The sequence below is a fragment of the Cheilinus undulatus genome, linkage group 23 (genome assembly GCF_018320785.1).
Source record: "Cheilinus undulatus linkage group 23, ASM1832078v1, whole genome shotgun sequence".
NCBI classification, from domain to species: domain Eukaryota; kingdom Metazoa; phylum Chordata; class Actinopteri; order Labriformes; family Labridae; genus Cheilinus; species Cheilinus undulatus.
Window position 1 is genome coordinate 17,797,404 of NC_054887.1, and position 26,816 is coordinate 17,824,219.

Here is a 26,816-nt window from a genome sequence, read left to right on the forward strand (position 1 = left end):
AGAAATTACACAATTTTGTTTTAGTTTGGATTTTTGTACTGTCTATAACCAAGGGTAATTGATGTCCTAAGACAATAAAGCATGTGTGGAAGCATGTGATGATATTAGAAAAATAACTCCTGTAGTAATTATTGACCATAATCGCATTGCAGTTAATGCATTGATACATGACTACTTAGCTAGAAACTTTTATTGCAATATTGCACATCGGCTTAGTCCTCTGAAATGTGCAAGACAGGTAGAAAATCTAACCGGTTTTTGATGCTTGGTGCATGTTCGTAGCTGTATCCCTGATATTGCAGTGTGACGTTTTTATTTCATGTAAAAACTTATCATAGATGAAATATGGCACAGCACTATAATGAATGTATTATTGCATCTCTTTCATGCCATTCTAACAGGAATCTTTGTCCTTTTGACTTTTTCCAATTTCTTTGACTTATTCCTGCTCCTTTTGATGTCTTTATTTCTGATTCTTTTTGTCATTTTTTTCAAGTGATCCTCACTGACAAGCAGCCCGGTCATTGACAGGTGACAGTGATAAGATCCTGGAATCTTTGTTGCAGGAGCGATTGTAATTTTAATGAGATTTTACATGCTTGACCTGATGTAAGAGGCAGGAGGAAGAAGAAAGTAATTGTCTTATTTATTGTATGGAGACAAGCTGCATACATCCAGGTTATATGAGTGGATGCAGGAAGGTGTCAAGGCTAGTAACTGTCAGATCTTCAAAGGTTTCCTTAGACGGGAGGTTTGTGTTAATTAAAACAACAATGTTGTGTTGCATTAAACAGACAGAAATTTCTGTGCAAGAGGAAATACCCTATGATGAAATTGTGTTGGCATTGAACAGATGCTAGGGAGGGTAGTTTGGTTTTGTATCATGCATAGGTTTTACCCACTGTATATATAAAGAAGTTATCTGGAAAGAGAAGAAAACTTATACAGTCCTTATTGTAACACTTGAAAATGATGTGATTCATAACTTATCTGGCAAGAGATGTATGACTAATTGTGTGATTAATATGACATCTATCAAACTCATCCAAGACATGTTTTCTTAAACAAGTGAAGTTTCTAGGATTGTACTGTCATTCCTCATAACAAGTTTGCACAGTTGGCAGTGAGTTTGAGATGTATTAAGTGAATGACATCTCATTAACACTTTAAAAAACTGTTTTTGCACAGGGGTCTGACCTGGAAGTTGAGCAGCACAAGTAAAACAGGAGTAGCGTCTTCTATTAGCTATCACCATACGCTAGAGGTATAGCATTTATCTTATAGTATGCACAAATGTACAGAGCTGTGAAGTTTGTCCTTGTTTTCACTACAGAACTACAGCCTGTTAGCTTGTTAGCAAGGTCAGCTGCACTGTTAATTTTGGCAGCCTATTTTAGATTTAGTTGTAGTTTTAGTCTTAAGACAAAAACAGTTTTAGTTTTTCACAGTTTAGTCCTGTTCATCCTTTATAGTTTTAGTCTAGTTTTAGTCAACAAAAAGTCCTTACATTTTAGTCTCTACTTTTATTCACATCAATTTTCTCTCTTAAAAACTTAGCACGCATTTTATACAATCAGTAGCCTACATAACCTGGCACATCAGATGGATGTGTGAAACACATCCATCTGGAAAACTACTTATAGACAGCGTTTGGGAAAGGACAGAGTCGGAGGGTGATTGGATGAACGTTCTGTCTGTCACACGGGCCAATCAGAGCAACAAAACACGTGACATAGTCGCTACCAAGCTGCGCCCTTATGGAGAAGTAAACTCCAACTGTATAACGCGAACCATGGCGACTGTAGATGTGTCAGTACTCAACTTTTGTCATTTTTGAAAAGAAGACACCTCAGTGCTGTTCTTTGTTCTTATTTTAACGAAGAAATGTCAAGTTCTGATAAAACTGGCGCTTTAGCAGCATCCACGCTAATGTCTTCCATCATAATTGCACCAGCCTCTTGTTGCTGCTTGCTTACGTCACGACTCTGCTAAAATTCCAGTTTCTCCATGTGACTTTGAACACACCACAGTAAGTTCATTTTATTCTTCTTGAAGTGCCAAAAGTCTAAGCCTTTTTAAACACATCATAATATAACGTACGTCGCTTTCTTTGACTTGCTAATTAGCATTTGTCTTGCTGATTTGAATGCGGATTTCAACTTTGGATTAATATTTTTAACTAACGGGACCTAGTACAAGGTTTTGGAGCTTTTTTTTTTTATCACTTCAACTCTGACCAAGACTGAGAAGGATTACTGTACAGCAGCAACAGAAGCTAATATTAGGAGTCTATGCTCCTAAACAGCTGATGAAATTTTTCAACGATTCAAACGATGGCTGCACTTAGTTTAATTTCTTGTAAAGACTACCGCTAGAAAACGGAGAAGAGAGACGGGTTTAATCTATCAGCTCCTCTCTCTGTCGCGCTGCTTTCCAGGCATTTTTTACCCGGGCACATTGCTCCTCCTGCTCTCTCTCCTCTGGTTGTTTTGGCAGAGAGCAGGTTAGACAGAGTGGAGAAATATCACAGAATCTGAATGTCTGTCTGTCTGGCACGGTCATCTAGTAATCCACTTTTGGTCAGAGTTTTTATTATCAGTAATCTATTTTTAGCCCATCCTCGTCCCGTCTTCCTCCTTTAGAAATGGTCGTTAATGAACATTTTTCGTCATTGTTTTTGTTAACCAAATTAACACTGGCCAGCTGTTTGAAGGTTTGTGGTAGCTCGCTCAAAGAGGACATATCACTAACTGTTTAAGTGAGAGATACTGATAAAGTCTGTAAATACTTTCTTCTACAGTGCATGTGTACTGGGACAAGGACAGTAGTCCAGTTAGACTCCCTAAGACTCCTCCAAGCTGTAACCTTAGTCTGACTTATCTTTGCATGTAAACATGTTGTCTGCGACAGGCTTCTGCCCCTAACCAAAGAAGTAGATTTTTTCTGTAATTTGAGGTGAAGACAGCAACCATTTCCCCCCTGAAGTCCCCTAAAGGTGTCAAATCAGCAGCAACTGCTAGTTTGACTTGCTTTATGGCTTCCTTTCTCACTTCAGCATTCTGTTCAGTGTTATTCTCCACCTATAATCCCTTGCTCTTTCTTTACTGCACAACTCCTACCGCTCCTTCCTCTCTTCTTCTCTCTCCCTCTGGTTTACGTTCAGCCTCTCATCCTTCTCTCCCTCTATCTTCCTCTCTGTTCTAGCAGTCCAGTTAATTGCCTCCAAAGTTCACTCTGTCTCTGGGCTAATGCAATTTAAGTAGGGTCGGAGCCCCTTCATCAGCCCAGCGCTGGCATTTCATTAAGTCCACTTGGGTGTTAGCTTGCAAGCAAGTAGGGGGGTTTCACTCCATCAGCTCATCATTAGTAATTAATACACTGATAGGATTAGCTGCAGCATGGGGCTGGTGGCAAGTGGAAGCCCTGGTGTTGCCAGTTGGAGGGGGCGTGTGCGATATGGCCTCCAGCACTGCCTGTGATGTGGGAGAGTAATTGTTTAACTCTAATTACACATGTGGGGTTTGTGTGTGCATGTTTTACTTCAGTATTTACATGAACATTTGTTACTGAGGGCAATGACAGAAGAATCACTCGACTGTGAACTGGGACTACTTTAAAGTTTTGAAACTCTTAAGTTTTTATTTGTATGCAAATTTGACCAGAAGTTTGTTGAACTTCACCAACATTTTGAGTCAAGATTAAACAAAACAGCTCAACCTGATTAATAAGAACGTTAACCAGACACAAAAATGTAGACTGTGTCCAAAAGATTTCAAAGAATTTTAAAGAATAGACCTTTGTCCAGCACAGCGCAGGGCTTCTATGAATAACAAGCTGATTTAGATAAAACTTTGAGGGACATACTGACTGTCTTCATATTCAAGGTCACTCTTGAAATAATGAACATAATACCATAAAAGATGAGAAAAACATGACTGAAACTAATACACATTTTAATCTAAATCTATCATCACAGCCGACACCATTACTGTGTGAACATGTATGAATATGTATGATGAGATAAGCTAACACTTATGGACACTTCACTACCAAACAAACACCATCTGTGTGTAGATGGTAATACATGTGAATGAATGGGATTAGCTATACTGATGGACACTTCACTACAAAACAAACACCGTCTGTTGCATTGCAACCATCAGTGTGTGAATGGCTATGAACGTGAATAAATAGGATTATTTAATGCTGCACTATTAACACTACAACTTTTGCCATGAGTTTATAAATGTGTACGAATATGGATGAAGTGGATTTTGCAATACTGTTGGACACTTACCATCACAACATACACCATCAGTGTGTTGATATTGATGTGAGGGTATGGGGTTTTCTTATGTTGATCAACACTTTACATAGCAACCTACATCACTGTGTGAAAGTGTATGAATGTGAATGACTGGGATTATCTCATGTTTATGAATACTTTATTTTGCAACCTACACAATTATTATGTAAATGTGCATGAATGGGAATGAATGGGATAAGTTAATACTGACAGACTTTTTACAGAGCAACCTACACCCTCTGTTTGTGATTGGGTACAAATGTGAATAAATGGGATGAACTATAAGTGATTGACAACTAATATCTAAGCTTTCAACTAGGGATGTTCCGATAACATTTTTTCCTTCCCGATACGATTCCGATACCAAGGTGTTGGGTATCGGCCGATACCGAGTACTGATCCGATACCAGTGTGAACTTATTGAACTGACTGCTCAGACTAGCACATTGTTTTAGACCTATATTTGACTCAGGACCTGGCTCACAAATAGAATCATAATGTACAGCATCTCTGTGACCCTAAAATTGTTTTCTTGCTGATTGTTGAGTTGTGCTGTTAAAGATTAAGATAATAATTCAGTACTATCTCTTTTTAATACAAACTTTATTGCACTTTCCAAATACAATACAAAACTTACAACTCGCATATTAACAATTGTTCTATACAGATATGTACTTAATACAGTTGTAAAAATCAGCAAGTGCATTGAATTCTCTCTTCTTTCTACTATTTTGTGCTAGCGGTAATAAATTATCGTAATTCGATTAAAATGGATAAAAAGACGTTCAGTGTCGGGTTTACTGGTGTGGATTTTATCATTAAAGTCTCCAAAAGTCACACGAGTTTCAGGCTTGCTGAAAATGCTGCCGCAAGGGATTCAAAGACATCAATAGCGTCAATGGGAAATCACAACGGCTAGTTTCAAGAGGAGTAACAAGTAAGAAGCAATGATTTATTGTTCAAAAGTCAACTTTTGATCAACTGTGCCACTTCTTGTCTAGTACGACGGCATCGGTCTGGAAGGCGTTGTAACGATCACATTCAGAATAAAAACTGTCACGCAGCCACCATTCTCTGCTGCTGTAGCGGGTCCATTGGTTCTTCTTCACTGTGCTAAAAACAGAAGCCCGTTCAGACAGCGTCAGCGAAGAAGAATTAATTTCCGGTTTATAGTGGTAACATTTAGCATGGCTAAATGAAGCAAAATATAAAGTTAAACCAAATGGTACTGGATCAGTGCATTAACTCATGTACTTGCCGATACCAATACCTGCATTTTAAGCAGTATCGAGGGACTTCCAATACTGTTATCATAATAGGAACAACCTTACTTTCAACATCAGGATGTGAATGTGTATGAATTTGTTAGAATGGGGCTATTTTATACTGATGTGCATTTAACATTACTACCTGTTTCTTCAGGTGTGAATGTGAATGAATGGGATAATCTAATGCCCATGGACACTACATCACTTCCTAAAGGATCAGTGTTTGAATCTGTATGAATCTTGATGGTTGGGAAATGCTAATACTGCTGGATACTTCACATAATGACACACAGAATCAGTGTGTGAATATCTATAAATATGAATGAATAGGAACACAACTTTACAACCTTCATCATCAGTGTGTGAAAGTGTCTGAATGTGAATAAATGGAACAAGATTATACTGATGAACACTTAGTTTAGCAGCCTAAACTATTAGTGTGTGATCAGTACGAATGTAAATGAATCGGACTAATTTTACAGATGGATCCTTAACATTTCAGCCTTCACCATCAGTGTGTGAATGTGGTATAATTGGGTGTTACCTGCATTGCCCAAAGCACCTTGAGTAGCCAGATGACTAGAAAAGCATTACACAAACTCAAGTCCAGTTACTTTCATCATTATCTGAAAGATAGCAATTAACTCCAATTATTAAGTCTTAGTATGCTAACAGCCCAAAATGCAACATATTGACTAACAAATTGAACCTGCTACACAGCTGCATGTTAGCATATTTCATGGAGTCTGGAGTGTGCAGCAGTTTAAAGGCCATACTGTGTTCATGAATAGGAGTTTGGTCTTATTATACATCAAATCTAGTACCAAAGCTAGCTTATCAACCACAATGTGTTTTTGGATATACATGTGTGCTGCTGCTTTTGGATTAACATCCATGCTAGCATATGAAGGCTTTCCCATGCATGACAGGGGGTAGCTCTCCGCAGCGTTAATTACACCATTACGGTCAGGATGGATCTCCATCTGCTGTGCCATTACTCCTGTCCCATTCTAGGCTGACCCGCACTGCGCCGAATTAGACACACACAGGCTAAATGACCCTGCTAAATTATGAAGCTATTAGATATGGGAGGCTATTTTAGAACATATGTATTCACACAGAGAGGGAATGGAGAACAGGGACGAAGAACTGAGGCAGACAGAGCAACAGAGGAAAAAATAGAAAACGTGAAAAATGAGGGATGAAGGACTGAGAGATTTTGAAAAATGAGAGCCAATGAAAGCTACAGAAGGAACGTGGAGATAGAATGATAGAGGAGAGGAAGTTAACTTTCTCCGTCTGGCCGGAGTTTCAATGTGCTTATATTCAGCTATTGTTAGAAGTTGATAAGATTTTCATGAAGCATGATAAGACGTTGATGGATTTAGCCATAGATCACACAGACAGATCAGGGGAAAGGATGACACAAATTTTTACAGCAGTCAAAGGCACCTGGTCATTTCAGGAGCTATCCTGTTTTGCTAATTGAAAGTTGCATGCAAATTCCTGCACAACTTCTTAATTCAAAAACACATATGCAATGCCCAAACACTGACAGTGTATTTATGTATTTTAATGGAGTCAATTCTCGCCTACACTCCTGTCTTATAAAACTCATCAGTCTTTTTAAAAGTTGCATGATTTTTTATACTAATGATCGTAACAATGTGCTACAACTTTGCTGAACAAGACATCAGTTGCAATTTTTGAAAAAATGTATTTCAGTTTAGAAAATGATTTGACAAAATGTCCTTTTAACAATGTGACAAGATTATTTGTAATGCTAGGATATAAAACTTGCATCACTAATGGAACAAAATGCAGGAAACATCACACAACTGTACTTTAGCCTTGTATGACATTTGCACTCTGGGAGAAGAGTGTGATCTCTCAATAAGTGTATGTCGAAATCATCTTTTACTTTTACCTTTAATCTCAGACTACAAAGAATTTATGCATGGAAAAGGTACTTCTGAATAAGTGGATGAAATGAAGAGATGAGATGGACTGAGCTTACAGGATATGACTTGGAGTAGGAGCTTTGAAGTCATTAATAAGCTTTAGTACTTCATTTTACATCATCTAATAAATATTAACAGGAAGAATGAATGAGAAAGCATAAAAAGTAGAAATTAGGCTGATGCTTTTAACTTGGTTATGATTGTGCTTTAAAAAAATCACATTATGTGGTAGTGGATCTATTACCAGTCTCAGTGTCATATTCTAAGAAATATTCTTTAGCTAAATTTTTATTTCATGGTTTTCCTTGATTTTTCTGCTTTCAACTGTTAACAGTGTGCCCTGTGTGTCATTTAGGTCCTGCTGATGGAGTATCTAGATGTGAAGAACAGCCGCAGTGCCACAGAGCCGTCGGCTCAGCTCTCCTACGCCAGCACAGGCAGCGAGTTTGCCGCCTTTTTTGCAAAGAAGAAACCGCAGCGTGCCAAGCAGTCACTTTTCAAGTAAGACCCACAACCTTTCTCTGTCTTGCAAATGTAGCTCCAATATAACACAAAATAAAATAGAATTGTCCCGTATATAAAGGCTCTTTCTTATGCACAAGCTCCTAAAAAATGCCTTGGGGCAGGGGGCATAATGGCACCTGTACCCAATGACCTATGTGCAACCTTTTCTGTCTTTGAGCTGGCAATAAACCTGCTCCTTTATTTTTATTTTTATTTTCTTCTCCTCTGTGTTGTTTATACTGTGAATAAATTTATTTGCACATAAAAGCAAAAGCTCTCATGGTGGTATACTTTAATGCTTTGTCTGCCATATTGAAAGATTATTTGCAGCAGGGCCAGGCTGTCCTAGAATTTTCTGTAGATTTTAAAGCGTGCATGGTTGATGAAATCGCTGTAGACTAGATCAAATTTGAGGTCCTCAAAAGACCTTAAATATATTAATACAGTGAGGATCACAGAAGAGGCATGTTATTGTTCTAAATTTCATCACTGCTGTGGTGTTGTGCCAAAGATAATCCCTGCAGTAATAAACTGAGAACAACATCTTGACCTTTAATTTGATTGATTTTTAACAACAGTTCATTGGCCAAGTTACAAAAGTAAACTGCAGTAATTTTTTGCATCACCAGTGGACCATATCGCTATTGTGGCCATGTTCCTGTGACGCTAGCCTCAGGTTGAGAAGCTTAGATGTTGTCATCCTATCATACTGCTCTATTCCAGAGCAAAGTCAGAATTTATAACATTAAAAGTTAAAAGTTGGGGCACTGACAAAGAGCAATGATTTTCAAATCTCAAAAACCCATATTTGATTCGCAATAGAACATAACATTTCAGATGTTGAAACTGAGATATTTCACCATTTCATGAAACTCACTTTGAATTTGGTGGCAACACTTCATCTCAAAAAAGTAGGGACAGGGCTGTGTGTACCACTGTGTAGCCTCCCCTGTTCTTTTTAAAACAGTCTGTAAATGTCTCAGGAAGTTGTCCCATTCTTGTTTGATGTAGGATTCAAGCTGCTCAACAGTCCTCTGCCTTCTTTGCCAGATTTTTAGTTTTATGGTACACCAAATGTTTTCTATTGGTGAAAGGTCTGGACTGAAATCAGGCCAGTTCAGCACACAGACTCCTCTACTGTGAAGCCATGCTGTTGTTGTATTAGGTGGTTTAACATTGTCTTGTTAAAATATGCAAGGCCTTTCCTGAAAGAGACATTGTCTAGATTTGAGCATATGTTGCTTTAAGACTTAGATATACTTTCAGAATTGATAGTGTCTTACAGATGTGTAAGCTGCCCCGACCATAGGCACTAATATAACCCATACCATCAGAGATGCAGGCTTTTGAACAGTTTTCCATTTTGCCTCTGTCCATTTCAAATGAGATTTGGCGCAGAGAAGAAGGTGGTGATTCTGGATTGTGTTCACAAATGTGTCCCTCTTTACGTGATACAGCTTCAATTTACATTTATGTATGGCATAGTGAGCTGTGTGGATAGACAATGATTTCTGGAAGTGTTCCTGAGCCCATGAATCATGCCTGTTTTTTCCCAATATCTTTATTGAATTTTCTTAATTTTTCACAATTAACAAACAAGCACATATTGAGGCAATGATGCCATAAATCTATGAGTATACACAAAAACGAACACATCAAAACAAAACCAAACAAATAAACAGCTCAGCTGTTTACAGTTATACAGAAAGCTTTTATTTTATGCTTATGGCAGTTTACAATCCAGACTCAAGAAACTCCTTTTAGAATAAAGGAAGGGGGATCAGGTCCAATGTACTTCAAATAGGACTGCCAGACTTTGTAAAACTGGTCTTTCCTTGCATGTAAAATGCTTGTGAGACATTATGAGGGGACCAGCTCTAACACAGCTTTACTTCATCTTTTAACAGAAGGTTTCTTAGCATTAATCCATTTTAACTATTTTGTTTTATTGCAGCAAAATGTTAAACAGCCTTTTATTAGCAACGGTGCTGCTTCTATTCTGACTTGGAAGTCCCAAAATCAGAGACATTGGGGTTGAATCATGTCTGTTTTTAAGAAAGCTGGAGGATCATGAGCATCCATGACCTTTGGCCTTGTCCCTTGTGCACAGAGATTTCTCCAGATTCTCTGAATCACATGATGATATTATGTTCTGTAGATGGTGGGATAGTCAAAGTCCTCACAGTTTTATGTTGAGGAACATTTTTTCTGAATTGTCCCCCAACCTTTGGGCCCATCTTTACTTCTGAAAGACGCTGCGTCCCCTAAAAATGGTCCTTTTCCGCTCAGTCATGTTGATGACTAGTTGCCAGTTAACCTTCTTAGTAGCCAAATGCTCTTCTAGCTGTTTTCATTTGTACCACTTACTTTTCCAATCTTTTGTTGCCCTGTCCTTACTTTTTTGAGATGTGATGCTGCCATCAAAAATGAGCTAATATTTTTCATGAAATGGTAAAATGTGCCAGTTTTGATATTTCATCTGTTGTTTTTGTTCTGATGTGAATGAAATATAGGATTAGAAGGTTTTGCAAATAGTTGCTTTCTGTCTTTATTTACATTTTACACAGTACCCCAGCTTTTTTTGGAATTGGAGTTATATTTGTTCTTGCATTGAAAGATGAGCTACTGAGTAAGATGAAAATGTATTTCCATGTAGTGAGTGGGCGGTTATGTCTCTATATATACAGTATATTTGATAGAATATTAGTGAAGAGTTCCAGTGACATTGTACTGTATATTTGCACTCATGGAACACCTCTTGTCCAATCAGAATGTTTGGCTGGAGCCACCTGTTGTATATTTAGTGTTAATCTGCTTTGTTTAATGTCTCGCACTCATTGTTTTCCCATGCTCACCTGTTGAACCGCTCCTTTGTTTTTTTTAGGTTTGAGTCATCTTCCCATGCCATCAGCATGAGTGCGTACTTGAGGGAGCAGAGGCGTGAACTCTACAGCAAGAGTGGAGAGCTGCAAGGTGAGGAGGGGGTGTTCTAATGAACGAGAAGGGTGAAGAAAAAGAAGGGAGGGAGAAAAGAGACAGCAAAGCAGAAGGTGTGAAAAGTATTGACATAATAGTGACAAAAGGGGGGATATAAGAGAAAAGAGAACAAATTAGACAGTGTGCTGCTGAGAAAAGAGCATAGTGCACAGCAAAAAAAGGGAAGGTCGAGGTCAGGGCAAGGGATGGAAAGAGAAAGAAAGGGGTTAAATCAGAGATCTCAGAAGAAAGGCAGGGAAAAATAATTGTAAAGTGCAAAGACAGAGATACCGAAATGATGCAGACATGGAGTGGTAGGAGGATTTTGGGGAGAGGTAGAGGTAGAACAGGAGCAGGAGGGAGCAGAATAACAAAAGGTGCAGTGGAGATAGGAAGGGCATGTTGCAGGTCAAGAAGTTACACTCAGGAAAAAGAAAGGAGCGCGGAGAGGAAATCGGGGATGGGGCGATAGATTGACGAGAGGCAGAGAGCGGGGTGACTTTGCAGAATCCGCCTACAGGGAGAGGCCTTGAAAACCTCTCACTCACTCACATACACACACAAGAAAGCACAGCGAGTGAGCCGCACAGCCAGACCCTGGAGAGTCTGAGCGGCTCCTACTTCTTCTCTGTGTCTCTCTCTCTCTCTCCAGCTCTGTGTTTCTCTGCTTTTGACCTTGAGGTTTCAATCAGCAGAGCCTGACAGCGCTGTTTGTCTGCTACTATTCCCTGTTTTCACCCTGGGCTCCTCATTGACTCTGTTTGGATGAAATAGAAAAAGTGCCAGATGGTGCAGGATAACTGTACAGTCCTTTTACTTTGACGAGACTACTCTACTCCACTCTTACAATCGTCTTTTGACAATATCTGCATAATTAAGTTGGACTTTTAGGCAGAAACTGTGGAAGAATTACGTTTTTTTTTTTTTTTTCATATTAAAATAAGCAACCTCACTCTTAACTTTGCACTTTCTGCCAAACAAAAGCAACTAATACAGTAAGAAGTCTGTAAAAGTATGCAGACTGTACTGCCTCAGCCCTCCCAGCTACAAACAGAACAGCATTGATTAACTGTGGATAAAGGAAACCCCCAAATGGTCTTCAAATAACAGCTCACTTTTTTCTCTCTTTCTTCCATCTGTCGGCACGTCTGAAAGAAAAAGGAAAATATATATATATTTTTTGACTGGCTGAATGCCTCGGAGCGTTTATAAGAAGATGAGATTTCTCTGGGCTTTCATTTCACCTGTCACAATGCCTCGCACTGGCCACGAGCCTCGGCCGGGGCCCTGAATGGCTGCAAAGAGATTGAAGGAGTAAGAAATCATTTAGAAAGTGAAATAAGTCGGCTGGGATGGAGGGGGGTAGGGGGTGTAGACAGACGGAGGGAAGGAAGGAGGTAGAGGAGGGTTAAAAGTCATTGTTTTTCATCAGGGTCCGGGAAGAAGCTATTAAGAGATTTCTAAGGGAAGAAATTAGAAAAATATGTATTGAGACAGTGTGGAGAGGGACTTTTTTCCCTCTCTCTTCAAATTAAACTCACTGTTGGGAGAGGAAAGGAGTTCGAACCGAGAGATTGAGTTGATGAGTTCTTCTGGCTGCGGGATTACTCAACACTTAAAGCTTAGTCATGTGTGTCTTTTAGTCTCTCCACTTGGAGTTTCCTAAACTCTTTTTTCCCCCTCAATGGTCTGCTTCAAGTCAATAAAGTTATTAACTCAGATGCTCACCAACACAGCGGCAGAAATAAGACTTTGATTGTTCGTTCTAAATCCAACCCCGCTACTGTTCACAAAGGAAGAAAAACGGTCATGCACTAAAATGTCAGAAGTAGACATGTTTCTGCCAAAGCTTTATGATGCACTTTGTGTTAGAGATGTAACTACACAGTCACTATACAATCTGTGCCACAGTACATCACATTCTTTATCTCATTATGAGTAAGACATGACATTTAAATCAAATTATTAATAAATAGAAGTCTTAGATTTAAATTCCCTTGACAAGGATTTTTTTTTTTTTTTCCGTTTTTTGACTACTACTGATGTAGCACTTCAGCTTATAGATTATATTATAGCTGATAACCCAATGCATATTTTTTCTAATGTGCTAATTATATCTTACAAAAAAGACCTTTTTGAAATTTTTAGGGTTTTGTCCACAGCTGGTACTTTGGTACTGGTGCTGCTTGCAGTGTTTGTTTCAGAGTGCTTCTCACTGGTGTTAAATCTGACTTTTGCTTTCCTTGGAACTATTCAAAGCATAGTTTTTAAATAACCCTGTGTGCTTCATATTTCCTCTTTTCAAGACCAACATAAGAACAATGTTAAGGAATCCAGCCTGACAGAGTTAGCAGCTGTAACCCCACAAAAGTACGACTCGGATCAGTTTCTCTTCCACCATTATCAGAAGTGCCGCCTCTTCTCGATTTTGATTGGCCAGCAAGGGAACAGTGAAATCTGCGAGTGTGGCGCTATTCTAAAAGTTGAACTTTTTTCAATTAAGCACGTCGAGCGCTGAGAGCACTGCAACGAAACAGCTGGTGCCGAGGGTGTTTGCACTGGCTTTGAAAGCCAATGCTGCCAGCCATAAGGCTGCTGGCTGTGGCCACAAGACCCTATTTAGATATAAACGAAGGATTTTAAGACAAGCAGTGAAACTTCATTTGACAGTTTTGAGCAGGAGAGATCCTCAGCATGGGTTTGCATTTTCCACACCTGCACCACCAGGTAACTTGGGATCTCTCCTGCTCAAAACTTTCAAATGAAGTTTCTCTGCTCTCTCTTTCAGCCCGCTGACTCACCATCTGTGTAAGTTCTTCTTCGGTGTACTCTGGTTCATACAAATATCCTCTTGTATCCACAGTAAACGGCACATCATCATCACTTGGGTCGAAATCGCTCACATATATCTTTGTTTTAGCTTGGTGTGGTGTAGAAGCCCTACCTACAAAGACCTAGACCTACAAAGCTGTATATCAGTGCGCGGCCGCGGAGACAAAATGCCAAAAGCTGCGTCGTAAATTAGTGCGTAAATTAGTGCCTGAAATGGAGGGTTTTTTTGGGAGAAATGAAGAGCTTTGTACATTTTCAACACAGCATATAGGCGAGCTAACATATTTTCTTGGCCTATTTATACATAAAACTTGTTAAACTACGCGAATAAAACGTTCTCATCTGTAGCCATCATGCCCAACTTCAAGAATCTCTTTTATGCCTTTTATCCCTTTTAAACACTTTCGTGTTTAAGGTTTGAAATGTATTAATTTGTTAATTCTAATTCTAATTCATCCCTCTGTTTTTTCTTCTAGTTACCTCACTTCAAATCAACAAAAGACATTGCAATTAAATTCTGACAAAGAAAATCCTCCCTTCTTTTTACTATGTTTCACTCTTGTTTATCTTTTCAAATATCACAATGAAGTTTGCAAATGGCTTTTTATGTCACATCAGTTGAAATTGTTTGGATTTTATTTGTATTTTAGGGATGCAACATTCCTGTTTATATGCTGAACATTTTTTAAAACTGAGGTTGATATACGTCACAGTCCCCTAATAATTAAATAATCATCATAGCAGCAGTGCTTGTACATAACATGTTATGATTTTATACTCTCTCAGAATAGCGTATCTCTAATGGCTTTGAAATTAATCTGTAATATCTGTAATTTATGTCTCCTGAGTATCATGAGGGCCCGCCATATATCATTACACGCATGCACACAGCTTCACAGACTTGTGTTCACATGCCTCACATAAACATGCAGACACTCAGGGGGCTTAATTGCTCGCCTTCTCTAAAACACGTCTCGTACGCTTCAATTAATCCAGTGCTTCATGTAAAGACTTTATTACGGCCCCATATGTGACCACAGCTGGAAGAACATATGAAGCGAGACTGCCTTGTATGTATGATTCATATATATGCAGCAGATCCTCAGTTGTCAATGTGTTTGTATCCTCCACAAAGCACCACTCAAGAATCATCGAACCTCCTCCGGATTCAATCACACTCCCTATGAATAAATTATGAAAGTAACAATTTTGCTGCTTTAGCTGTGTTAGCCTGTGCACATATTCCTCCGCATGTTCCCAAACACCCTCACCTGGTGCTCTTTATCACGTCTTTCGTGGGGGAGTAGACTCCCAGGTGCCCCAGTGGTCATCCAGGAGGTGAACATATCTCAATAACTACCATAGTCTTGCACCACATAGAGTCAGTAATGTATTTACAGCTTCTTTTTTAAAAATCGTATTTCTCTATGTGTCGTGGCTGTTCATTGTGTTTCCCGAGATATTGCATTGCCCTGGGGCACGTTTGAAGTTACGACCCCCCCCTCCCTAACATGTGAAAGCAGTACACAAAGCCAGCCTATCTCCACATGTGTTCTCTGCGTATAAACAAACACGCACTTCAGATTTCCCCCTTTCTCTTTTCCTGCAGGCATCTACGTCTACACTTCATTCCCACCTCTGACTTCCCTCCCTTCCCTCATAATCAGCTCGATCCAAATCTATTTCACACATTCCCTGCTCTCCTTTTGATATTCAAATAGACTTGTTTACAGGGTGCCCAGCAAACAAAAAGAGCAGTCAGGCTGAGCCCTGTACGTGAGGAATCTGGTTACAAATGTCTGTTTTTTCCCTCTCTGCCCATTCCTTTATTTCTCCACCTCGGTTGAAGGTGGAGATAAAAAAAAAGCCAGTGTTGTATTAGAGGCCTCTTGTTTATGTATAATAGCATCACGCTCCCATGAGATGAGGAAAAAGGGGGAAGAGTAACTGCAGGGGGGCGACCAGAAGTGGTGTTTCTTGTCAAGCTGATTTGTACCCCCCAGTGGGGAGGGGAGAAGAAAAGGTGTAAATGGAAAAAAATGTCTAGTGGGAGACACGGGTAGAGGTGGAGGTTAGGGTGGGTGGGATATCAAGGGGTGGGGCTAGCAGATGTTGGTAGCCAAGTGTTTCACAGCAGCATATTTGTGTGTGATTGTGATGGGAAGTAGCAGACACAAAATGTTCCTGCCAAGTGATGTATGATATTAAGCACTCTGGATAAATTGGGAGCTGAATCACTGATTTTAGGGGGAAGTCAGTTTTTTAGAAAAGGGTAGATAGTGGGCTGGGGAGTGAATTGTAGAACTATTGTGGTTCCAACCCTTGCATTTCCAATGGATTTAATAGATCATATCATGCCAGACTGCATGACAGGTTAAAGTCATTTATTGGTGATAGGCCTCCTGGAAGCTTTGATTTGTTGTCTGAACAAATGTAACTTTAGAGTAGTTTAAATTGGTCTAAATTCAGGATAAGGAGGAAGGAAAGGGACCAAGAGTATTTAACATGAAGATTTTCTTGATTCTTTTCACTTTTCTCACTTTCAGAGCTTGTCAGCTTGTTATAAAAAATGGAGGTAGTAGTTCATTGATAATGTCCATATCCGCATGTGAAATGTTAGACTCTGTCTTCCCTTAAAATGGAGGCACAAGTATTTGTGTCACCATTGTCAAGGACTTGTCAAAACAAAGCACTACTCTTCCATTTCTCCACATTCAAACTAAAAGCACAAGATGTCAGACTGTATAAGGGGAAAAATTTGCAGGGTAGAGATCTGATTTTGCGTGACGTGTTGTGATATCTCATACGTGCATGCTTTTAGGACCTAATATTAAAGTAAAATTTGTCCAAAAAACTTGTGGATTCTTTGATATCTTACACCCATAATGATGGGCATAGGTGGTGCTGATTTGAACACGTCTTTTATTATAAAACAAAGCACATATTCAAAGTCTCAACTTATTCTTTACCAGACTATCTCTTAAAACTGTCTTTCTTATTTTGATGTGAATTCCTTCCATTGCCTTTTCAGTTAATCTTTTTTTCAGTCATTCATTCTTTTGATTGGTTGTAGGAATGCAACGATGGCAGTTATTCTCTCATTATTGTGGACTGATCAATACTTGACTTTAGCTGACCTTGCACTTATGATTTATCATATTCATAAACGAGGCCTTAGATGGAGCCCGACTAGGTCGGTAAAAGAGTCAATAATTATTAAGGGATTATGGCCCAGGAATGTCAAAGACATCTGCTTTGCTGCAATTGGTGTTTTTTCATTTTCAGTTCTTTTATCCACATCAGGCTTTATTTCACTGCTTTGACCAGATTTAATGTTTAATGAGCTCCTTTTTTTTACTCGGTTTACATTTCTCTCAGTTTTTCTGCTTGGAGATGAACATTTTTAATAGATTTTAAAGGCAAAATTACTGCCTGCAAGTAAGCAACTAGATGTAGGTTCTTATGGATCCAACATAAGTAAATGTCAGCCAAACTTTTTCAATAAACCCCAAATTTAAATGTCATGCTTCTTGAAGAAAGACTATAATATATCCACCTCTTATTTCCCCAAGGGTTGCTAGATTTGGGTTTGATTGAGTGAGTTGGATTTCTTTTTAAATAACTTAAAAAATCTAAGTCCTCAAGCCATTCCAAACTCTAAATTACATCTTGTGTTCTGTAAAATAAGAAATAATCCCCTTATTTCCATAAACCTCTTTTTCTTCCAAGCCTTGTTTATCATTTTCACTTGTCTTTTACAAAAAATGAATTCAACTGGGATAATTTCCATGAGTCTATGCCATCCGTAAAGAAGTTGAAGTATCTTGGGGTCTTGTTCAAAAGTAAGGGTAGAATGGACCGTGAGATTGACAGACAGATTGGCATGGCATTGGAGAGACAATGTACTGGACTGCCGTGGTCAAGACGAAGCTGAGCCAGAAGGCAAACCTGTCAATTTACCAGTCAGTCTTCGTTCCAACCCTCACCCATGGTCATGAGCTCTGGGTAAGGACCAAAAGAATGAGGCTGCGGGTTCAAGTGGTCAAAATGAGATTCCTCAGGAGGGTGGCTGGGCTCAGCCTTTAGAGATAGGGTGAAGGACAGACATCCAGAGGGATCTCAAAGTAGAACCCCTGCTCCTTTGTCTCAAAAGGAACCAGTTGATGTAGTACAGGCGTCTGATCAGGGTGCATACCTGTAGCCTCCCTGTGGAGGTGTTGCAGGGCATCCAACTAGGAGGAGACCCCGACGTAGACTCAAGACTGGCTGGAGGAATTATAAATCCCATCTGGCCTGGGATCGCCTTGGAATCCTGGAGAGCTGGGAAATGTCGCTGGGGGGATGAATGTCTGGGCTGGCTTGCTTAGCCTGCTGCTATCGCAACCTGGCCCCAGAGAAGTGGAAGAAGCACTCTCCTAAGCAGAGACCTCCAGGAGGCACTGGAGCGATTGCAGCTAAGCGTGAAGCAGTCAGGATGTTTGTTGGTTTCTCCAAGTCCAGGGCCGAGGTTTTTTTGCGGGAAAATGGTTAATTTGCTCCCTCTGGACAGGGATAGTCTCTGCCTCAAGTAAAGAAGTTGTCAACGTTTTGTTCATGAGTGAAAGTAAACTGGGGCCACAGAGATTTGGGCAGCATCATTGCTATTGAGGGCATGTTGAAGAGGGCTCTAAGCCAAAAGGCAAAGCTTTTGGTTGAATAGTCAAATTACAACCATTTCATCTATGGTCATGAGCTTTGGGTAACAATGATTGAAATGAAATTATGGAAACAGGCAGCTGAAATGAGATTCCTTCAGTTGGTGGCATTACAGCCTTTGAAAAAGAAGGAGGACTTCAGACAGAGAGCGTGGAGTAGAGTTGCTGCACCTTAAATTTGAAAGGAGCCATTTGAGATGGTTTAAGCACCCTCATTTGGAGGCACACCCAATGAGGGGCAAACCTTGTGGGTAGACCGAGAACTCCTTTTTTTCTTTTATCTTAATGGTTTACCCTGTTCGTGGTTGTGTAGGGGCAGGAGCCAGTCCCACCTAAGCCAAACACAGTACACTCTGGACTGGCTGCCAGTCGACTGCAGGACTGACACATCGAGACAAACAACTCATCACTTTTACATCTAAACTCAATTTAGAGTTACCAATTCATGAGCATGTCTTTGAACTGTGGAAGGAAACCAGTGTGCTTGGACAGAAACCATTCATGCTTGGGAGAACACAGAAAAGCCCTGTCCAACCAGGATTGAAACCAGGCGTAATAGCGCTACCATGCATCCTGACCCAGAATTCACCCGAATCCTGTCTTGCCTGGGAACACCTTGGGATCCCCCAGGTGAAGGTGGAAAAGACTGCAGAGGAGAGGGATCCCTGCGTCAAGTTGCTTATCCTGCTTCTATTGTGCCTTAGTCTTGGATGAACAGAAAGAAATGGAATGGAATATAAATTGGAATGGAAAATAAATCTTTAAAACTAACAAAAAAGCAAGTTGTTTAAATGTAAATGTAGCAAAATAAAACATTTGCATGGTAATCATGTTTATTTTTCATTATATAGTCCTTTCAGGAACAGGAGTTCACTGGTGTAAATGTCACAACACAACTGTCAGGGGTTTCCCACTGGCCATATATAGGCTCCAAGAAGTATGCATGTCAAGTTATGTCATATTTGACATGTACATGCTGTAACAGCATAATGTGCTGCTGTAACCAGGTCTGTAGAGGAGTTGTGTTCAGTATAAGACTGTCAGTAGAAAATGACATGTTGTCCCTCTTGTTCAGGTGTCTTTACCTTTATGAATGGCCTCTTTCCAGCAGCAACATAACTGTACTTGTAGATAAAACTCCAGCTGCCTCCGTTACCTGACAGGCCATTACTGTGAACTGCTTGTATTTGTGTTCAGCATGAAAACAAATATGGAGCAGCTCTGCATATTCAGTGAAAAACAGGCACACACACACACACAGCTGCAGATGTCGTACTGTAGCTCCCAGTATTTATTTTCTAAGTGTTAGCTTGGGCTCATCATGTTCAATTTGCTCATACTTAGATTTCAGCAAGGTTGATTGGTTAAAACATTAGAGATTTGATTCCCATCATCTCCTATTTCACCACACTCGCACACTCATCCATACTGTTAGATTCTCATCTACAGTGGGACCAGTGATTGAATTACAGAAGCTCTGGCGCTGAATAAGAGAGGAGCATGGAGACTGTGTGGTAAATGCACTGTGGATGGTAATAATAACATCAGCTGTAGACTATATTATACTTCACCAAGTCCTTCCATTTAGGCAGCAGAAGGATAGAGACATGTTAATGGTTATTTAAATACTCTTTACTAGTGTTGCCAGAATTCTGTTTTTCATTCAGTTTAGATCATTTGTCTGCCAGCTCCTCGACAAATGTGACTGATCTTCTGTAACCCAGACTCAAAACAGTTTTATCTGCTGGTATTTCTTTTTGATGCCAAATTTTTCATCTTGACATCCACCCACATTACTCCTGCTTTAACCAAAAAGTTGCACATGATGTTCTGTACACACATTAGTTGCAGGTTAGCTTATATGCCTTTGTAGTTTACATGTTACTTATGTATACATGTCTACATGTTGACAGATGATGACAGATTATTCACATGAAAAATCCACAAAGACAGAAAGAACATTTCACCAAACTTTAAACAAAAAAAATGTGTTAAATAGGGGTGGTAACGTTAATGTGTTAATTGCAATGCAAGTAAGATCCAAATTTAATACATTACTTTTTAAAACCCATTTCAATTTGCTTTAAAAAATTCATAGACAACTCAGTGGACAAGTCAAAAGTCATCTGCACCTAATGCTTTTTAACATTTCACTTTTTGTTGCTCCTTTATTTCCTTTTCAATCCATTACAACTTCCTTTTTCCATGGTTAAGTTCAAGTCACACTCTTAAATCATATAGTTCCTTATCTTCTTTCAAAATTAAAGCAGGCCTGTATCAACAAAGACAGTAAGTTACCCTTAGATCAAAATGCAACTGAAAAGGAGAGATTAGTTACTGTAGAATTCTGGAGATTGAAAATTGCCGAAATAAAAGAACCTTAAGCTACTTTTGTGTCCTGAAAGTAGTGACACGTTCAACAGACATGGATTAAAATCTCCGTCTGAAGCCTGGACAAGCAGCGTCAGACAGCACCCATGTATGGTCTCTCTCCACCAAGCAGTCCGTTTCGGTTCACTACAGTTTTCATAGTCAACCCTGACCTTGCATGTGTCCACAGCTGATGTCAGTCCAGCCTTGCTCGTTGTGATGGGATCTCAGTCTCTTTTAAGAGAGGCGAATCATTTGGCTCAGCTCTGTCTTAACCCTTTAAGCGCCAAAGTTGCAAAATTGCGGCAAGCAATATTGCTAAATAAAACAGGTTGTAGATGCAGTTGTGGTGCCTAATGTTGTTACTACTTTACACCAGGAGATGGCAGGGCATAAGTAACTTCAATCCCAGCAGCATATGTGGCCGTCTTTCCTTTCAAAGTTTTGGAGAGAGAGTTTGAAGACACACCCCAGTCGAGGAGACGAGGAAGTGGTAGAAGTGGTTGTAGTCGGTGCGTAAAAGAGAAAAAGAGAGTGAATTTTAGCGAGAATACTCACAATTTCAGGAGGAATAGTGGAATGGTCACCCCTGTGACGATGACGTTCAGTCATCCGGTGAGACCGAGGCGTCGGAGCCACACGAACTCCGTGCGTCACGAGAGTCCACAAGCAGCACATACCCAAGCCAATGTTTTTCCTCACCAGGGCCGGGGTGGGAGTAATCGGCGAATGCCAATGAGGGGACGTGATGGGGGTTTCAGGGGTCATCAGTACACGACGTCCAGTAGTCTGGTGAGACGGAAACTGCCGTGCATCTGTGAACAGCCACTGCATGTCTGTGCGCTATGAAAGTCCACAAGCAGCACATACCGAAGCCGTTGCTTTTCCTCGCGGTGGCCGGGGCGGGGACGTGGTGGGGGTTGCAGGGGTGGTCAAAACACGAATATTGATGGAGTTAGCGGGAATAAAAAAACACTGCCGAGGTAGGGGCAGACGTGGTAGAAGCAGTGGCGGTGGAGGCCGCTTGGTGACATCCGAATATGCAAATTAGATGAGTGAATTCGATCTCACCACAAACTTTGGGTCATACTCAAGATTTTTCTCATTTACAGTATGCCTTTATCTTTAACTAATTTCAAGCTACTGCCTTTTGAAATCTTGATATCACAATAAAATATTTTCTGGAAAAATCTCTGATGGCTAAAGGGTTAAGAGCTCATCTTTTGGCTCCCAAACGGCTCATCGTGTGGTGTCAGTTTGGCTTTTTAAAGATGTTTTAAATAACCACATAAATGGGGGACTACTCTTGTGTTTCACGTAAAAGTGCCATTTCTAAGAACAGGCTCGTTTGTGAACAGTACATCAAAACTCAGAATCTTACCTTACAAGGTTTATTTGCTTAATTGTATAACAGTGTTTCAATTAAAAGAAGGGAGAAAAGCTGTTAAAGGAGCACAGCTAGCCTCTTAGCCCAATACAAGACCATTTTTCTTCCTTCGTCTACCCTTTTTGGACAAAAGTATTTGACCAGCTGACCATTACATTTACAGGGAGTGTAATGACATGGTATTCAAACACATGTACTTTGAATACCATGTCATTACATTGTGGCTAACAGTCTCCACTCTTCTTGGAAGGATTTCCACAGGATTTTGGAGGGTTTTTTTGTGGGAATTCGTGCCCATTCATTCTGGAGCGCATTTATAAGACAAGGCACTGATGCTGGACGAAAAGGCCTGGCTGGAAAATCCCATTCCAGTTCATCCCAAAAGTGCTCAGTGGGGTTGAGGTCGGGGCTTTGTTTAGGCCAGTCAAGTTCTTCCACACTAAACTAATCAAACCACATCCACCAAACCCCTGCAAACAAAAATCTCACCATCCTGTCTTTTGACATTCAAATGATGCACTCATGGGGGACCTGCTCTGTGAAATGTACCTTAAAAAAATCTCTTTCTGCATTTGAACACTTCCTAACACATGCCTTCAGAAATGTTTTGAGGCATTAAAAATGACTATTAAGGTCTGTTGCTTCATGGTTCATTCTGCTTTTGAAGGCCATAAGGAGACATCGGCTTTATCTCCAGTCTGTTAATAACCTAAAAATAGTAGCTTCACTGTAAACTCACCTGGACCAACTGAAATAAGACAAACTAAAAGCTAGAGATCAACAGCAGTTAGGCTGAGATAATCAGACCTTTTATAGAATCAGAAAATGGCACAGAGATGCAGAGGACAACAGAAGGAGAATGGAACAAGGCTGTAATAGTTTACACAGCACAGACATTTAATCAGAGAGAGATAGCTCGGTGTATCCTCCCAACCTGAGGCTAATTTTAATCAGCATTGGTCTTGTCATTATTGGCGGCTTTGACTGTCACCTCTGTGTTTACTTTTAATCTCCAGCCTGCTGATTGGAGAAGATGGAGGGATGAACAAATGGAAAAAATGGAGGGAGGGAAAAGAAAGAAGGGCATGTGGGACTTGAGGCTGCAGAGACCCTGGCACCTGCACCATCTTGGTTGCCAGTACAGATAAACACGCACATCCTGCTTTCCAAGTGTATGGCAGGTTCTTCCAGTGAAAGGAGGGTGTACAATGTGCTGTCTGGATCCCTGCTGAGTCCAATCAAAGATGTGATGACTCGTGGTTTTCTGGCCGATTAGTTCTTTCAGGCTTTACACTCACACGCAGACACACATGCATGTACTCAATCACTCGGGAGTAAATCTTTGTTGTGGTTGTCAGATTCAAGAGACCATGGCAGCGTGTGTTTGAACCCTTCATGATTGAAGTGAAAATGGTGTTGCTGGTTTATTTCAAAATATAACAAAAGCACTCTCGGATCTGTTATAAGTGTTAAGAAAGAAACTTGAGGTGTTTGGAGAGAATGTTTGCTTCTATGATCGTTCTTTTCACATGACGCTGGGTGCTTTTTTGTGCAATGTCATTCATGCTCACAAAAAAAGAGCTGGTGTTCCAGCCATTATTCCACTGGTGTTTAAATAATACCTTTTCAACTATTACCTTCTTCGAGAGCTTACTCCTTCATTTGAAATGATGCACACAGCACACCACTCAAACAAATGTGCCAAACTTTTTGGATCCTCTCCTTAATAAAGATGCCAATGTGGAAATGCAAAAATGTGCAGGTGTACATTTGAGGCTCCAAAAGCCAAGAAATAAATCCCATGACAAAATGCTTCTTTACTGCAAAAATGAAAAATTTACATCTAAGAAAAATGGTTTCAGTCACTCGCTAATTTTTCAGGCTTCAAGCAACGTGGATTCTGTGCCTCTCCACTCTTCTAGGTCCCACAGTCTGGAGGAGGAGTGGAGAGGCACAGAATCCATGTTGCTTGAAGTCCAGTGTGAAGTTTCCACAGTCAGTGATGATTTGGGCTGCCATGGCATCTGCTGGTGTTGGTCCACTGTGTTTTCTGAAGTCCACAGTCAACACAGCCATCTACCAGGAAATTTTAGAGCACTTCATGCTTCCTTCTGCTGACAAGCTTTATGGAGATGCTGATTTCATTTTCCAGCAGGACTTGGCACCTGCCCACACTGCCAAAGGTACCAAAAGCTAGTTCAGTGACCATGGTGTTTCTGTGCTTGATTGGCCAGCAAACTGGCCTGACCTGAACCCCATAGGGAATCTATGGGGGATTGTCAAGAGGGAGATGAGAGACACCAGGCCCAACAATGCAGATGACCTGAAGGCTGCTATCAAAGCGACCTGGGCTTCCGTTACACCTGAGCAGTGCCACAGGCTGATCGCCTCCATGCCATGCCGCATTGATGCAGTAATTCATGCAAAAGGAGGCCCAACCAAGTATTGAGTGCATAGAAATCAACATACTTTTCAGAAGCCTGACATTTCTGTGTAAAACATTCTTTTTTATTGCTCTTATGTAATATTCTTATTTTTTGAGACACTGAATTTTGGGTTTTCTTATCTGTAAGTCATAATAATTATTTCAAGAAATAAAGGCCTGAAATATTTTACTCTATGTGTAACAAGTCTATATTATATATGGGTTTCACTTTCAGAAAAGAGTGACAAAAAATATTGAACTTTTTCATGATATTCTAATTTTTTGAGATGCACCTGTAGTATTGAAACAGTTTGTCAGAACTGGGCCACATTTCTTTTTTAAACCAAGAACACAGAGCCACACTGAAAGCTGTCAGAGAAGATGTTTGTGCACCTCCCCTGACCAGTCTTGGCATAAGTTTTATCCACCAACAAGATTCACTGTTCATAAACTACAGCAGCGAGTGCATGATACTGCCGGAGCTGTGCATGCCTACTATCTCATTTGTTCTTGTTGCTCTGATGGCCCGTCATGAATGTGACGGACAGAGCGCTCGTCCAGGCAACTTCTGAGAACTTTTTTAAAAGTCCCGCCCTCCTCAAACTCTATGCAGGGGAGGTTTCCCAGATGAATGTGAACTATGTCCAATGCAATCCATATGAAACAGTGTGTTTGGGGTGTTTACTCAAATATGCTACAGTAAGAAAGACACAATAACCTATCATTTTAAATTGTTTTAATGCCTTTTTACCAATTTAACACTCTTTTAGATATTAAATAATATGCAAAAAGTATGGAGAACTATTACTTTGAATGTAAAAACTGCCAAATGTTCAACTATTAATATAAACCTAGCACTTTATTGCATATATTAAATATCCACTTCTGGTACTAAATATAAAATAACATTGAGATTTCTGTTTCTTTTCAAGCAGGACTACATCTATTTAAAAACTGTATATTTATTATACTTAGAATCCAGTTTGCAATTGTATATACAGTTTTGTTTTAATTTGGGAGCTACTGACATATAGGAGGCATATAGTTATTGACATATGAGAGGAAACTTCCCCGTTATTCGTGCTTTACAGTAAATATTCATTGTTATGAGTGTTGATTGTTGTCATACCAGCAGGAACAGATGTGCATTCATTAAACTGAAGACCACAGAGACACAGTACGCCACATTGGCGCCTTTAATTATTAATCTAACTCAATTCATACCTGGATTTATTTATACATTCATTTATTTATACAATTTATTCTCAACTGGGGAGGGGAATTGGACTCCTGCTTTGGGGAGTAGCAGATTTCATCCCATCAAATTAATTTTAATAATAGAAGGCTCTCATTAAGACCCAATCAGATATGAAGACAGTGTGAGCAGGACGGGGCTGCCCGCATTGACCTGAGTCATCAATTATTGACACAGAAATGATTCTTATAACATCAGCAGGAGTGGAAATGAAGCTGAAATGCAATCTTTCACAAGTATACATGCACACGTATGTTTAAATGTGCTTGATTTGCACACACAGAACATTACCTGAATTGATCTCTCCTAAACTAATTTTCATAGCATAACAGCTACAAGAATCAAGCCACTGAGCATGAAAATTGGGTTATTCTATATGGTGCTTTCTATTGCAGTTTAGCTTGAAATTTGCAGTGCTTGCTAATGGCAAAGATTAGGGGCTTCAATCAATGGAAGAACACTGCCTGATTGTCCTTGTTTATAGACCAACAATTACTGCTATCACTGTGAAGCTGTGCACACGCTGCAGAATTTAAAAGTGTTACGGTTAAACCAGAGTGTTTTTGTATTAGGATGTTAAAATTCTGCTTGGATTGTCTTTCCTGGCATGGTGTATGGTTGTCACCTCTATGTGACCGTCATTTTGTGTGTTCAAGGGACATGATTGTGAGTCAGTTACACCGATCACCCAATCACCCTCCTGCCAGTCCCAATCAGAATCCAGCCAGAGCGATCACAGGTGTCTTTGAACCTCTTGAGATGACACAAACACAAACCAAGCGTGGCACACTGGCTTTAAGGCATATTGAAAGCTGTGATCATAAAGTTTTCATTAGAT

At 39.9% G+C, this 26,816-nt stretch overlaps 1 protein-coding gene across 3 annotated transcripts in view; it reads left to right on the forward strand.

The window, feature by feature from the left end:
- exoc4 (exocyst complex component 4) overlaps positions 1–26,816 on the forward strand; it is a 187,452-nt gene that overhangs the window by 36,552 nt on the left and 124,084 nt on the right. For all 3 annotated transcript variants that reach the window (XM_041780750.1, XM_041780753.1, XM_041780754.1), the window contains exons 9-10: positions 7,891–8,036; positions 10,924–11,012. In XM_041780750.1, the coding sequence (XP_041636684.1) occupies positions 7,891–8,036; positions 10,924–11,012 (235 nt within the window). The remainder of the gene's footprint in view (positions 1–7,890; positions 8,037–10,923; positions 11,013–26,816) is intronic.